We start from the raw sequence: 15,763 nt of genomic DNA, 5'->3' as shown, positions 1-15,763 counted from the left end.
ACAGGAGACATTGTAAGGACAATGAAAACAATATTGACATTCGTATGAAAGTCATCCATTTAACTACTTGGAGGTGTGATACAGATGGTTTTATCAAACATACCTTATTGGCCCAAAGTTTAAAACATGTGTTTAATGATGAAAGCATTTTACAAAGTATAACAGCAGCCGAAACGATTGTGGTGTAAAGAATTTTTAATTACAGTTGAATTACAAGAAACGAAAGGCGTAACAGATTGATTATTGCAATCCGGCCAAAATAAGTTAAGTTGATATGACTATTTGTTAGTTAGACGAATAGTTTAGATGAATAACTAGCAAGCAATCTTTGTCTACAAAGTTATATTTATACAATGGATCAATGGAAAGTTTAATAATATGATAACTAGTCTATAAAAAGTCTGCTCTTTATTAACTATTGTCGAGATTTCAAAAACAACAAGGAAAATTGCAACAAAATCACGTAGCTTTCATGTTTACAGCTCAATCATAATTGCATTAAGACCAAGTGCTCGTTCTGCGGAAAAATGAGGACAGAAATTGTGCGAAAGCCTTCGACATAGTTCCTTGAAGCATCCACGAGTGAAGAACAATAGGTATTATTGTGACTCACGCCTGCTATGGCCAAAAACACGGCTAAACAAATCGCTCAGATCATCGACCGTAGCGTGACTGAAACACTTTAAGATCAATCTAAACCCTACCCTAAATCCTAGACGATAAAGTTCTAAAACCATGAACACGAAGCTTAATTATAAAATGAACTCGGACAATCGGTCATGGCGAGAGAAACCCAGTGATTTGAACGTGCATTTGAAATTATGCTTTGTTTGATTGTGATAGGGATTGGTTTCGTGCGTTTTTGTTGAAGACCACCCTTTTGGAGACAATAAATGGTCCTTGCTAGCTAAAACAGATGCTAGCTGTGAGAAACTTTGTTAATGGGACCGACCCAGTTATTTCATAACAGAATACCACACGCCTTCTACACCTTAGAAGGGTAGGCAGAGGGGAACCTTTGTGTCTGTACATACAAAAGCCTGCCTACCCTTCAGAGCCATTTTGGAAAGTTATGTTGCTTTCTAATTTCATTGGACATCATATTTCTATGATACGATTTCTCACCAAAATAATAATTTAAAAAATCAAGATTAAAGACAAACTAATCTCATTCATTTCTCAAAATATTTACGTATGCTAGAAGATCTTAATGTTTATGCAATCTCATATCTATGATTCACGCATCACACTCAACCAAACGTGCCACAAAGTCACAATCGCTTTCGCTACGGTTCCATCACCTCTGCACTGAATGTCCTGAGCAAGTTTACATTCATCGCGGAATGTTACAACACAACATTGGACAAACGCCAAAATTCCATAATTAATTGATGCGCGGAGTTTACTTCAAACCGGGGAAACAAAACATGGCGCTAAATTCAGACCTATCTAAATGGATCTAATGTGTTATCTGCGCATGAGTTATATTAATGTAGTCAGTTAATCAATTGATTCAGTTTACTCGCGAGAACTATTTCAGAAAAGCTTTACTAGGTTCAAGTCACACCGGGACTCATATTCATGAAAAAACTACCTCATTTACTAACTAGTTAATAACTAGAGCTTTTCTCGCGTGAGTAATAATATTTCAATAACCTAACCAATATGGATGTATCACAATAGTTATTACACTTTCTTTCTAATCCATAAGAAACACGTACAAAAGTGTTCTAACATTCAATCTCTAATATGAATTTTCCATTGCATGGATGCTGCGTGCATCTCCACGAGAGAAACACGTGAGTTTCTATCGAAGAGCAATAAATTATTGCAATCAGTTCGCGAGATCACAGTTCACGAATAATTAGTTAATATCTTTCTATTTAGGTAGCAGTCGGGTTAGAAATTAATATTAACAACTAAATTAGGTATTACTTTGTTACAAACTACTGTGTTCTAATTAAAAGTTAGTGAAGTGAATAACTACTTAACATAATAAACAAGATAATTGAATAACTATTCACTGACTGCTTTAGTAAATGCGACTGACGAGATCCGATTCCTGGATAAGACAGTGTTTGTTACCTATGGTGGTTTTAGATAGTATAATCAAGAAATGGGAAGGACCGGTATGTTCTTTGTAGCAACAACTAGTTGGTTGAATTTGCCTTCTACAATATAGGATCCTTTACTTTATCGGCGTAAACTGACTGTAAGTAAAATCTTCTTACAATAAAAGATTATACGTTATGTTTATTCAAGACCTAAACATTTATGGAGCAGTGGAATAAATATAAAATATTGTATCGTGTACAGTTACGTAGCTCGCGAAATAACAATGGAGTGGATAATGGCCACGCTCTAACTTTTAATATTAAATTGGATGGGTACGCTCCACGCTCCAACACCGTAAGTATTCTTTGAACAATTTACACAATATCCTGCTTCGCGAAGATTTACGTTTTTTATATTTAAAAATCCAATATAACAGGCAATAAACTTTCTATGTATTTTTATAATTAGCTTTTCTTTTTTGAGATATCAGCTTGTTTCTATGTACATGGTCAAGTTGTTGTAAGTCAGACGTAGGCTAAACTTACAGCGACGCTAAAATGAAATGGTCATTCTGTTGAATTTTAATAGCAAGGCAAATGCACTATTTAATTAAAATAAATATTCAAAGGCAAATATGTATATGAATAATTCGGATTAGTAATAAATAAATCAGTTTATAAGCACGTAAATATGGTACGACACAGGTCGATCACGCGTATTGGCACGTGTCGGTAACATTCAACAATAAATTTCTGAACAGCTGTAACAGCTGCATGAAATCGTTTAGCATTGTTATGTTACGTGCTACTAAAACATTGTAATGTATTATTTTTTTTCTCTGATTAACGTGAAATTGGGGACATGATTAATGAAGGGGCAAATGGGAATATTTATTGCATTAACTATAACTAATTACTTACAAAATCTTCTGTTAAACCTAAAAATTCTTTGGTTAAACTTTTTTAATACTAATATAATTTTTCTATCTAGACACACGGCAGTGTGTCCGCCAAGTTCGAGCAAAAAAACCGACACACCGGCCGTGGGTTATATTACACGAACCATTTCGGGCCAAGTTCGACCCACCTATAACTCAAAATCTATTTTATCTACGCATATGAAATTTCTAGTATCTGTCGAGATCTACTTACTTATCTAAAATACAAAATTTCATTAATGTACCTATTGTAGGTCTTGAGATATTGACGTCAGAAAATCGCTATTTTTACTATACACTCACTGACTGACTCACTCATCAAAAACCTAGACCACTTCCAATGGTCGTATTGACTTGAAATTTGGCATGGAGGTAGGTCTTTAGGTCAAGGTAAAGGAAAAATCTGAAAATGGCCAAGTGTGAGTCGGTTTTAAAAATAATGAAGGTGTAAATTCATACCCCTAAGGAACTAAAACAAAAAATTTATATTATATCTTCCAATGGTCGTACCGACCTAAAATTCGTTACGAAGGTTTGTATTTAGTCAAAGTAAAGTAAAATAAGAAAAAAAGAAAATAAACCTTAAAAAATAAATGAAATCCCACCCAAAACATAAATTTCTATGGACTTTGTATCGATAATACTCTATTATGACGTCATCAGATTTCCATACACAGACCTCAGTTAAAAATGATATAACTTGGCAAGTTTTAATAGAAAATTATATACTTGACTCATTGCGTTTAGGGTTTATAACAAAGTGTGTGAAAACTTGCCAACTTGTTATATCATTTTTAACTGAGGTCTGTGTATGGAACTTGGTACTTATTTAGATCTCACTTGCTTTTATAGGCGAAGCATTCACAATATTATCGAACTTGGCATCCTTTCACATTTATGTTTTGTTGGGATTGAACTTATCACGTGTCGAAACACGTGTTTAATGAGTAGTACACAAATAATTCCAGGTACAGAGTGGAGATACCTACTTACCTAAATATCGATCCGGAATCAAAATACTTATCTCCCATCTCTTGATAACCGACAATCAAAGATTCGTCCGATATAGACGGTGATACTACAACTGCGACGTATTTTTGCAGTTTTTAATAACAAAATATTTATGGTAAAACAGAGTTGTACCTTCGAACTAATTTAAACTAAGATTAAGTATTGCCAATGAGCAAATTGCACAAACTTAATGGTATAATAATAAATTGGTATTGTTGCGATACTTTATTTGCAACTCACTGTTTGCTAAACAGTTACGTAGTCATAACTTCTGTGTTTGTTCTTTTTTTTTTCATTTAGATCTTCTTAGCCCTAGTTATATAGAACTAGCATAATTCAGTTACATTAGTTAAGTTCAGTTACAGTGGAATATTGTAACTATGACCATAAGTGGGTAAATTCGGTGGAGGACAATCAGAAATAGGAACAACAAAAACTCTTTCCTGATCTAAAATATTGATGTTAATTAACGACAGGTGTTTCTAACTTCTAGCATTATCACGGAAGCTTAGCCGTTCAACCGCAATGTTGAGATAAGAAAAATACAGAAATGTTAAACACCAGAAGACACGTCGGTGGCAAACAAACTGAATGAATCATTTATTGTGAAATATAAAAAGAGCAGGCAATCGATCATCGTCAATAGGCGCTTATCACAGCAACATAACATTGAGTTCATACAATCGAGATAACGTTCACGTGTTGTTAATTGTATTTATTGATATCATTATCTAAAACGTGTGATAGACAGACTGTTAGCTTGCTAGGCGGTTAGTACATCGGTTGGAAGCTCTTAAGCATTCAGATCACGCAAGAGTGAAAAGAGTACGATAATGGAGCTCGCACAAAGCGGTGTGCCTGGCGATATTGTGCCAGTTTCACGGTTAAACGATTGCCCCTCGTGTCTATATAACTCAGAATTATTGTACCTAACTGAACTTAGAGGCAAAGTTCAAAGGAAAATAAAAAGTTAATACTTAACTAAATGTTAAGTGGTTATTTCAGCTGTTGGTTTTTTCAAAGGCCTGTCTGTATTGTGTTTGGTAAACCGTAAAAATATTAACTTCCTTTAGTTATCTATGTCGTATGTACGTATTTGTCTCACTTTCCTTGTCGTTTGTCGTTCTACTTTCGCTTGGAATAACTAAAACAATAGGTTTAACTACATCTGCGCAAACACTCCCGGAAATTACTTTTTTGATAGAACTTTGGTCCAGAATTGATACGGATTTATGTCGTTTAATATTTTTTATTAATGTACCTAATATTGACCACCTCTCTTGACGTAAGCTCGTCTTCAAAATTACCACTCTTCGACTCGCTAGCCGCTAGTTTACGCGAAAAAATAGACATGGAGTCATTTACCGCAATGAACATTGACGTAACAACACCACATTAATTGTTTTCCGAAATAACAAACCAGACGACAATTAATGTCACGATTTACGAGCTTATTTTCCTAATAAATTATCTAGGAAAATTGTACTGTATACTAGTATTATAATTATACATATAGGTAATCACAGCTCATTATATTGATGAATTACTGAGAAGCATATTTAGAATTATTATATCCCTAATTATACCTAGTTATTACAATGTCTCATTATTGAAAGAGATATTCGAATTTTGTATCACAATGTAATTTTTAAAGAATAATATATTAGGTATGTTACATTAACAATAGATTTTATATTATAATAATAACAGGTACACACACATTCTGAATTAAATATCATACAGTAATAAGTAGTTAAGTAGTGGTTTTTTAACCTTGAAATGTCACAAAATATTTTATATGTTTGTGAGATAGCAGTTTTACTATTATTTTATAGTTATTCAAAAGTATTTTACTAGAGATCTATATCATCTGTTTGCATAACAGGAGATATGTTTTTTTGTATTCTTATACAATGCAAGATTTAGTTATTGTTTAGCATGTTGTCATAACTAAATGTAAAGTTAATTATTTTATGCAAGAATTCTCTTGTTTTTTTATGTTCCTCTAACTAACTATATTGTTGTATTTTTTTCTGTTGTTTTATACCTTAGTACCACAGAAATATTACAAAGTATCTATGTAGTTATCTAGTATTTACTTAATGACAAGGAGCTCATTATGATATCTTTATTATACAGACACATGAAAGTAGTTTCTAAGACTGTAACAAGTAGGTACATTGTATACTGAAATTATCTAAATATTCTGACTAAGCAATTGCAAGCAGTGTTGTAAGTAGTTGCATGCGCAGACATTCAAGTTGTTTACATAATCATTTTATCAGAATAACATTCCACTAATGAAAACAGTGGAACAACATGCAATATTAAAAAATAATCATATAGGATTTGAATTAACTATGTATGTCTAATAAGATTTTTAGTGGAAATGGACTATTCCAATGACAATTTTTTAATTGTTTTTTGTGCGGTAACTTTAACATGTGATTGTTTTTAATGTCATTTTAGTTAGGTATTAAATCAGCTGATGATTAAATAATGAAATGTTAATACATATAAAATATGAAACATCTCTTGTGATGTCTAGAATATGAGTGTTAGTTGTTTATGTTTAGCCTATCTACCTACTTATCATAGAAAAGATAAACAGTAGTCTTAGAAAATATAAACAAGATAATAAAATGATAATAGAAAATAATAATAGATAACTTGTCAATGATACAAAAAAATTAATGTCTTTAAACAAAAACAAGATTTAACTTAGATTTTTTGACCCAATATTTTTCCCAAAGAAAAGTAATGAAAATATTTTTTAAGGTACCTTCTTTGTCACTTATAACATGTAATGAAGGTACATTGACCTTCACAAGTGCCAAAAAAGCCAGCTATTGCATGATTGTACTTTGCATAGACCTTGTAACCAAATACTGTAGACACAAGACACAAGTTGCCTTACAAATCAATGTTTGTTGCTTACCCTACAAATACAAATTATTGCACTACCATTAATAGATTCATACAACAGTTTTCCTTGTCCAACAAGGATGTATTGAATGTGGTTATACTTGACTATGTGATTATAAAAAAAATAATTCAAATCAGAACTAATTGTTATTGGATGAGTTTGTTAGATAAGTAACTATTCTAATAGGAAAATGTCTTGAAAATATTATTCAAAATGTTTTCGTTATTGTTGATATTCCAATAAGTTTAATGTGAGTGCACTCTCTTCAAAACAATGCAGAATACCGTTATTATCAACAACAGTAAGAAACAATATAAATAAATAAACTAGTAAAGCACAATTGTACCAGTTTTTATGTAAATAATATAACGTCAGTGTTCTTGAACCTAAGCTAATATTTTGGAGGTGAACGTTGCCCAATTTGAGCAGTCATTCGATTAAGAAATGTTGTTGACCAACCATTAATTCGGTGCATAGTTGGAAAGTTATTTTCTCTAAGATGTGGTTTGACCTTGCCACCACAATGTATCCGTAAATATTGACAGTTATCATCCAAAACTATTGCTAAATACTTACGGCCATCACCATCTCGAAGGTGAACTTGTGCACCCTTACGGGAGACTGATACTCCTGCACCATTTTTCACAAGTATAAACACACAAATCAAAATAAAAGAATACAAGGACTTCACAATCTTTTGAATATAAACAGTTTCACACAGTAATCATGCTGCTCGAACTCCTTTCACTCGCGATCCGTACGAAAACAATATATTCGTACGTCGAGTCAGAATTACTCCGTGGCGTGAACTTGAAATAAAATCCACGGATTGAAACAAAATGGAATGTTTGCTCTGAAGTTGGTTACAAGTCAAATTGATTGACATTGACAGCTGTTAATGTTGCCAATGTTGATTAAAAAAAAGTGGGTCGTTGAGGCTGATTTGTTTCTTCTTTCGAATTAGATTCTTTTAATAAATCATATTGGTTTTTACGATTGTACGAATAAATAAATGTATTATTTAATAATACAACAAAAATAATGCAGTATTTTTATAAGAAGTTATTTAAAAATATAGAATTTAATAAAATATAAAACAAATCACTGTAACAAATTTTGTATAATAATAGACTTAGTAAAATTTCTAATAATAATACATTTAGAATTTCGAAATAATCTAGCCAGAAAATCAAAAAAGTAAATGGTAGTTTCTAGAAACAAAACCTCCGTTCTCGTTGCTGGACCGCTTTTGTAGATTTGAATGTTGCTGTAAACAAAAAACTGAAATTTACAAATAGTAAAACTTTAAAGTTCTTTGCTTGAAGTTGCAGATCGCTAAACAGGTTCTAAATTAAATAAACCTAGGAGTGAAATTATCAGTGACTAAATTAATTCATCAAAATCATTATCAATCACGAACTATCAGAAAAATAACCAAACAAAATATCATTTCCGCAGGTCATTTTCCACGTAATTCGCAACTAACTTCAACACAGTGAGTAAGCGGGCCTTGACGAAGCGCGAATGTCGCTTTCTATTATTTGAAGATTATTTCTTCTGATTTTAAAACGCAAAGCAAAATTCTGGCAAAATTGTGCGCGTTCGTGCCCGATGTCTAGTGCTGAAGTCGCCGATAATTCCGTTGACCCCCCGGCGAAAAAGCGGAAACTAAATACAGGAGAATCACGTTCCAACAACTCGGCAATGGCGAACAATGGGACGCGCGTGGAAGATGAGATTGACGAGAGTTTGTACTCGCGACAACTCTACGTGCTTGGTCATGATGCCATGCGGCGGATGGCCAGCTCGGACGTGCTTATTTCGGGACTTGGGGGTCTCGGTGTGGAGGTAGCAAAAAATGTGATCCTCGGCGGAGTGAAGTCAGTGACTCTTCATGACGAGCGGATTTGCACGGTCGCTGACTTATCATCCCAGTTCTACTTGTCTGATAAGTCAGTCGGCCAGAATAGGGCTCTAGCATCCTGCGAACAGCTGTCTGAGCTGAACCACTATGTGCCTACTACTGCGCATACCGGCCCGCTCACTGAAGACTTCTTGCGCAAGTTTCGTGTTGTGGTGCTTACTGGTGCTTCCTGGGCCGAGCAGCAGCGTGTGGCGGCCATCACGCATGCCAACAACATCGCACTCATCATAGCAGACACTCGGGGCCTGTTCTCCAGGGTGTTCTGTGACTTTGGACCTGAGTTCACAGTAGTAGATGTGACTGGGGAGAACCCTGTGTCAGCGATGATAGCAGACATCACACATGAGTATGAGGCGGTGGTCACCTGCCTTGATGACACCCGCCACGGCTTGGAAGATGGTGACTATGTCACCTTTAGTGAGGTTTGTATACTGATTTCTCAACACTTTGTCATATGGAATGTGTCATAAGAGATTATCATGCTGTATCATTATTACACAAGGTAAACTGGATCAGCATCAGTCAAGATTGATGCCTAACCTACTATAATTGTACCTAGTTCAGTGTCAATGTTATGGGAATATCATGATTAAGGCTAGCATGTACCAATAAACTCACTTGACCTTTAATTGAACAGCAAATATTTTGAGAATCTGCCAGAAACACTGGCTACAGCGATATCAACAACTCTGTCATACTTAAAATTAATTCATGACTAACATCATTAGTTGAGAAATTCACATGTGGAAATTGAGACTTATGGTTTTTCAAATTACCTACATTATGTTTATTGCTTTCATGAAATCTCTAAACATTAAATTGTCATGAAAACTTTGAGGAATCTTGGTTTAACACAATAAACCAATAGTCATTGAAGTATAGTGCATAAATTGATTAGTTGCCATGCCAATTCACAGTTAATGTGATGTTATATCTGCATTCCTAGTGGTGTAATTATTGCAGTTGTACTTGACACAACAGGATTCCATGAACAGACATGTAAAATTGGCTACAATCTACATAAATATGCTATAGAATCAATAACACAACTACATAATTAATAATTATTGTGTTACAATGACAAAGAAGACTAATATTCTGATATTAATTATTTATTTTATTGTAAAAATACCCTTTTTTCTTCAGTCGGGTAAAAATACATTTACCATTGCAAATAAGAAGGCAGATTTTCTAGGTCAACAAGTTCCAATAAGAAACCTATCTCTGTTTAAATACTTGATAAACAATGCTGGAATGATTGTAATTTATATTGTATTTTATGTTTATACAGTTTATTTTTATCTTCCTATAAGAATCTCACCTGAAGCTAAGTGATAAAAAAAAACAATGAACCATTAAAATTAACAATCTTATGTACCTAATTAGAAAAGATAGTGTTTCTTCATACATATGACAACTGTTATTTTCATTTTCAGGTCCAAGGCATGGTTGAACTGAATGGTTGCGAGCCACGCAAAATCAAAGTGCTCGGGCCATACACCTTCAGCATTGGTGACACCACTAACTGCTCTAAATACATCCGTGGAGGTATTGTCACACAAGTGAAAATGCCTAAGAAGATCAGCTTTAAGCCTCTGAAGGAGTCCTATGCCAACCCGGAGTTCCTCATTGCCGACTTTGGCAAATTTGACTACCCACAGCAGTTGCATGTTGCTTTTGCTGCCCTCTATAAGTTTGAGGAAGGTGAAGGTCGTCTGCCCAAGCCCTGGAGTGATGCTGACGTAGCTAAGTTCATGGACTACGTGGAGAATATTGATGTGTTTAAAAATGGAGAGATGGAACTGAACTCTGAATTGCTCAATACTTTCTGCAAGGTTTGTTACTTTTCCATCAATAACATTAGATATGGTTTTTTAATGTTTGTATTATATTTTAATCTTTTATCTGCTAGGTGTCTGCTGGTGATCTGAATCCAATGAATGCTGCTATTGGTGGAGTTGTAGCTCAGGAGGTGATGAAGGCTTGCTCTGGCAAGTTCCACCCCATTGTGCAGTGGCTGTACCTGGACGCTGTTGAATGTCTGCCTAAGAACGACCCGAACTTGAACGAAGAGAACTGCAAACCTGTTGGATCTCGATATGATGGCCAGGTTGCTGTGTTTGGCAAGCACTTCCAGAAGAAACTTGGAGACTTGAAATATTTCATTGTTGGTGAGTAAAAACAACCAATCTATGCAATAGAACAATTATTATTTAGCATAATAAAATAACAATAGGATGAGTACAATTGGACATCAATACAATACTTAAAATCTTTTCTTTTAACACATAAATGGCTGTCTTCATCTGAACAGGTTTACTGTCTTACGTTACGTCGCGGCGTTTAAAACGATCGTATAATAATTTGGACAAACAAATAGTTTTGAAAGGTTGTTGACCCTCTGTATAAATACATTCTGTTTGCAATAATTGCTTGTTTAGCTATCGTGTCTTATCAATACAAGATTAAAAACGAGTTCATCAATAATGAGTCTGCATGACTAGATTGAAAATAAGAATTTTCTTGCTTACTAGGGCAAATCAAACCTGTTTTGTGTTTGAAAGATATGATTTCGTTTTCCCTACATCCTGTAACCGTCTTTTTGATCACATGGTGCGCTCATGGTGTCAGGCGCGATTTAATGCTCATGCACCACACTAATGGTGCTAATGGCATTAATAAAGTAACTGACGGAATAAAACGTACTTAAACTAAATCTCCTATCCGTTCCGTATACGCAGATCGCATCACGCTCGATGTCCATGTTATTTTACTATAGTTGGCAACTGAACATGTTTGTAACTAGTTATTATTATTTATGTAGATTTGAACGTATTAAGTACCGGAAAACCAGTAAACAAAGACTGAACTAGCAATAATTACTACAACATTTTTTCTAACGTTGTTGTTAAGCGCACGACGACGATGTGACTCATTATCTTGATGAGACATGCTACATGTTCTATCCTTCTTTATGAAGAGAGTTTATTATTAGTTTTAATTAACTAATCACTCGAAACTTCGTCTGCCGTTATAGATAGTTTTGATTAAAGGGACCAATCATTTGCCTCAAAATGTATTCAGCCGTTTTCGCATTATTATGTTATCAAAACAGTTTGATGTACATATACGGCACTAGAAAAGTATTTTATTGTAATCTGTATGAAACATGACACTTTTGAACCAGTTTCTTAGAAATAATTGCCAACTCCATACCCACGTCGCGTCGCACATGTCGCGTGAAGGATTGGTCATTAATGTCGCGACAAATAAACGATTTCATATTGATCGAACTAACTACGAAGCACGAACTAACGAGCTTCGGGTAATTCCAGCACTCAAGGCCTTACGATCGATTCTAGTAAGCTCAATGGCTCGATCTACTAATTATTTCATAGAATAGTTAATCTAGAATTCTGAACGCAATGCGAAAGTTCTTACGAAGATTACAAATGCGAATGTTTGTGGGTATGGATGAATGTTTGTTTGTCTTTCCTACAAGAACAATCTACTCAGATTTAAAATTGAACTTACGCAGATTGAATGAAAGTTTATAACAAAGAAAGCATAATTAATTTGGTATCAAGGTAGCTGTAGACTATTGCGACGTTTCTACTACGCAGTGCTGATGAGAATTTCCTATTTGACAGGAATTCTATTTTGCATATATGTGATAACGACGCCTTCCTTATCGAAGTTAATATGAGTAGCAAAGATAATGTACGTACTACAAGTCAAATGTATTGTACGGGAAAATAAGCACACACAGACAGATTTATCTTTGTGTGCTATCTTCTACATATTGTTTTTCTTAACTACCTACCGTAATGATTATGGAAAATTTATTTCAATATTTTTTCCTTTCCCAATAAATAACATAATCTTGGGCAAAGTAATTAATCAAATGTCATTTCCTAATATTATGTCGGATATAAGATTGTCCGACTTACGAGTCAAAATAACATTCATCTGAACAAAATAATTACCTGTACTGCTATTTTCTCATCATGGACTTAATGAGTTTCCATAAATGGGTGCATTCTTTTTACTACAAATAGTATTACAGTGCAGACAGTTTACCTTGAACAACCCCTATTTACTCATATGCTACAAAGTACTATGTTATTAATGCTCAATCAAAGGACTTTGTTATAAACAGTATTGTTTTTAATACATAGCTATAAATATTTGTTTGTTTCATTATCAGGCGCTGGTGCTATTGGCTGTGAGTTGCTGAAAAACTTCGCGATGATCGGCGTTGGCGCTGCCGACGGTCAGATCACCGTGACCGACATGGATCTCATTGAGAAGTCTAATCTCAACCGACAGTTCCTCTTCCGACCTTACGACGTGCAGAAGCCTAAGTCTAGCACTGCTGCTAAGGTAATATCATTAAACATTATTCATTCATTAATAAATAACACATCCGCATTCACACATCATTATCAAAACAAAAAATCTTCTTCAGTGGGAAATCATGATTTGAATGTTCAAATCTAATGAAATATATTCTAACTTCCAGGTGATTAAGCGCATGAACCCCGACGTGAATGTAGTAGCCCAGGAGAACCGAGTCTGCCCAGAGACTGAATCTGTGTACGACGACGCATTCTTCGAGGCTCTAGATGGAGTCGCTAACGCCCTGGACAACGTAGACGCTCGCATCTACATGGACAGGCGTTGTGTATACTACAGGAAACCACTGCTGGAAAGTGGTACCCTCGGCACCAAGGGAAATACACAGGTCAGTATATTACGGAATATACGAATTAACTATGACTGATGCGCTGACCGTCGCACAACTGACTCTTTGTGGAATCAGTAAGCTATTGAGTGAATCTTTAACACCAAACAATTGTATATATTTTTTCAGGTGGTAGTCCCATTCCTGACTGAATCATACAGCTCCTCCCAAGATCCTCCTGAGAAGAGCATTCCTATTTGCACCCTGAAAAACTTCCCGAATGCTATCGAGCACACGCTGCAGTGGGCGCGCGATGAGTTCGAGGGTCTGTTCCGCCAGGCTGCTGAGCACGCCGCCCAGTACCTCCGAGATCCACACTTCTTGGACAGGACCTTGAAACTGCCCGGCAGTCAACCTCTTGATGCCATCGAGAGTGTTAGGGTAAGACTGTTGCCAAATAGTTTTTAGGAATAAGTTTTTTTAGTATAACCACTTGGGAGATTAGAAAATAAAATGTTTTATTACAAACTTAATTTCCTTTTCCCAGAACGCGATCCAAGACCGACCACTCAGCTTTGACGACTGCGTAGCCTGGGCTCGTCTGCACTGGGAGGCTCAATACTCAAACCAGATCAAACAGCTGCTATACAACTTCCCTCCAGACCAGCAGACCACCAGTGGAGCTCCCTTCTGGTCTGGTCCCAAGCGCTGCCCTTCACCTCTTGCCTTTGATCCTTCTGATGAGCTGCACTTGGACTATGTCGTTGCTGCTGCTAATCTGCGGGCTACTGTCTACGGAATGGCTCCATGCACAGATAGGGCTAAAATTGCAAAAGTGGCTGCTAGTATTCAGGTGAGCATTTTGGTTATGTTATTATTTTTATTCATAATTTTTAATTATACTGCAAATAAAATCAATGACTAACCCTCCTCAATATTAGGTTCCAGAATTCAGCCCAAAGTCTGGCGTGAAAATTGCCGTGACAGACGCGCAGCTGCAGCAAAACAACGACGACATGGACCACGACAGGGTAAAGAACATCATCGCGGAGCTGCCGTCACCGGCCAAGCTCGGCGCGCTCAAGATCACTCCGCTCGAGTTCGAGAAGGACGACGACACTAACTTCCACATGGACTTCATCGTCGCTGCCTCCAACCTCCGCGCAGCCAACTACAAAATCCCGCCTGCAGACAGGCATCGCTCCAAACTCATCGCCGGCAAGATTATCCCCGCCATAGCCACCACCACGTCGGTGGTCGCGGGCCTGGTCTGCCTGGAGCTGTACAAGCTCGCGCAAGGATTCAACAATCTCGAGGTCTTCAAGAACGGGTTCGTCAACCTCGCTCTCCCCTTCTTCGGTTTCTCAGAACCCATAGCTGCTCCAACAAATACTTATTACGACAAGAAATGGACGCTGTGGGATCGCTTCGAAGTCAAGGGTGAGATCACCCTCCAGCAATTCCTAGACTACTTCAAGAACGAGCATAAATTAGAGATCACGATGTTGTCGCAAGGCGTGTGCATGCTGTACTCGTTCTTCATGCCGGCGGCCAAGTGCCAGGAGCGGCTGAACCTGCCGATGTCGGAGGTGGTGACGAAGGTGTCGAAGAAGAAGCTGGAGCCGCACGTGAAGGCGCTGGTGTTCGAGCTGTGCTGCAACGACGAGGACGGCAACGACGTGGAGGTGCCGTACGTGAAGTACACGCTGCCCTAGGCGCCGTCCGCATGTCACGCGCCCGGTTGTACACTGTCGTCGACCATGTGCTGAGCAGGTCTACTTAGAGCATAATAGTTACCATTTGCGGAGATGGTTGTATCACATCGGGAGGCCGAGTGAGTCGCTCGCGAGTGCTCGTGGGCCGTGTCGGACGATGGACGAGATGTACAGATAGTGTCTACATGTGTGACGTTTTATTTTGTGCTTCAGAACACGCTTTTTGTCAACTTATTGATTCATATATTTATAGTAGTTTATAATTAATTGCTCACGTCTCATCAATCGCGCTAGCATTTATTCTTTTTTATTCGTCTCGTGATACCACAATAGGTTTTACACAAAAATTATTGGATATTTTTAAAGTTGAAATCAGATGGGTCTGTATATGGAAAGAAATAAATAAAATTTGAGCAATTTTTTGTTTTATTGTTTTGTAGCTAGAGATTGATGCTCCGGCTTTTTTACCTTTTTTGTATGTTGATGAGATAGATAGGGATATAAACAGTAA

General features: G+C 36.4%; 2 protein-coding genes across 4 annotated transcripts in view; one reads left to right on the top strand and one right to left on the bottom strand.

The window, feature by feature from the left end:
* LOC118269052 (protein real-time) overlaps positions 1-7,781 on the bottom strand; it is a 69,952-nt gene extending 62,171 nt beyond the window's left edge. Inside the window, exon 1 of one of the 2 annotated variants that reach the window (XM_035583935.2) lies at positions 7,506-7,781. In XM_035583935.2, the coding sequence (XP_035439828.1) occupies positions 7,506-7,568 (63 nt within the window). In that variant the 5' untranslated portion in view covers positions 7,569-7,781. The remainder of the gene's footprint in view (positions 1-7,505) is intronic. The other variant, XM_035583934.2, reaches the window with a different exon arrangement.
* A 367-nt stretch (positions 7,782-8,148) lies between these two features.
* Positions 8,149-15,669, top strand: LOC118269427 (ubiquitin-like modifier-activating enzyme 1). Of its 2 annotated transcripts, XM_035584534.2 has the most exons (9): positions 8,149-8,272; positions 8,388-9,275; positions 10,290-10,688; positions 10,766-11,024; positions 13,061-13,236; positions 13,376-13,597; positions 13,727-13,978; positions 14,085-14,390; positions 14,479-15,669. In XM_035584534.2, exons 2-9 carry the CDS (start codon positions 8,541-8,543, stop codon positions 15,250-15,252), a joined length of 3,123 nt encoding a protein of 1,040 aa, XP_035440427.2. In that variant the 5' UTR covers positions 8,149-8,272; positions 8,388-8,540; the 3' UTR covers positions 15,253-15,669. The 2 variants fall into 2 exon arrangements, with proteins under 2 accessions (XP_035440427.2, XP_035440426.2); XM_035584533.2 differs by having other exon boundaries at positions 8,169-9,275.
* The last annotated feature ends 94 nt before the right edge of the window (positions 15,670-15,763 follow it).

The sequence above is a fragment of the Spodoptera frugiperda genome, chromosome 2, assembly GCF_023101765.2.
Source record: "Spodoptera frugiperda isolate SF20-4 chromosome 2, AGI-APGP_CSIRO_Sfru_2.0, whole genome shotgun sequence".
In the NCBI taxonomy this organism is placed as follows: Eukaryota; Metazoa; Arthropoda; class Insecta; order Lepidoptera; family Noctuidae; genus Spodoptera; species Spodoptera frugiperda.
This window is presented reverse-complemented; position numbering and strand designations above follow the sequence as displayed.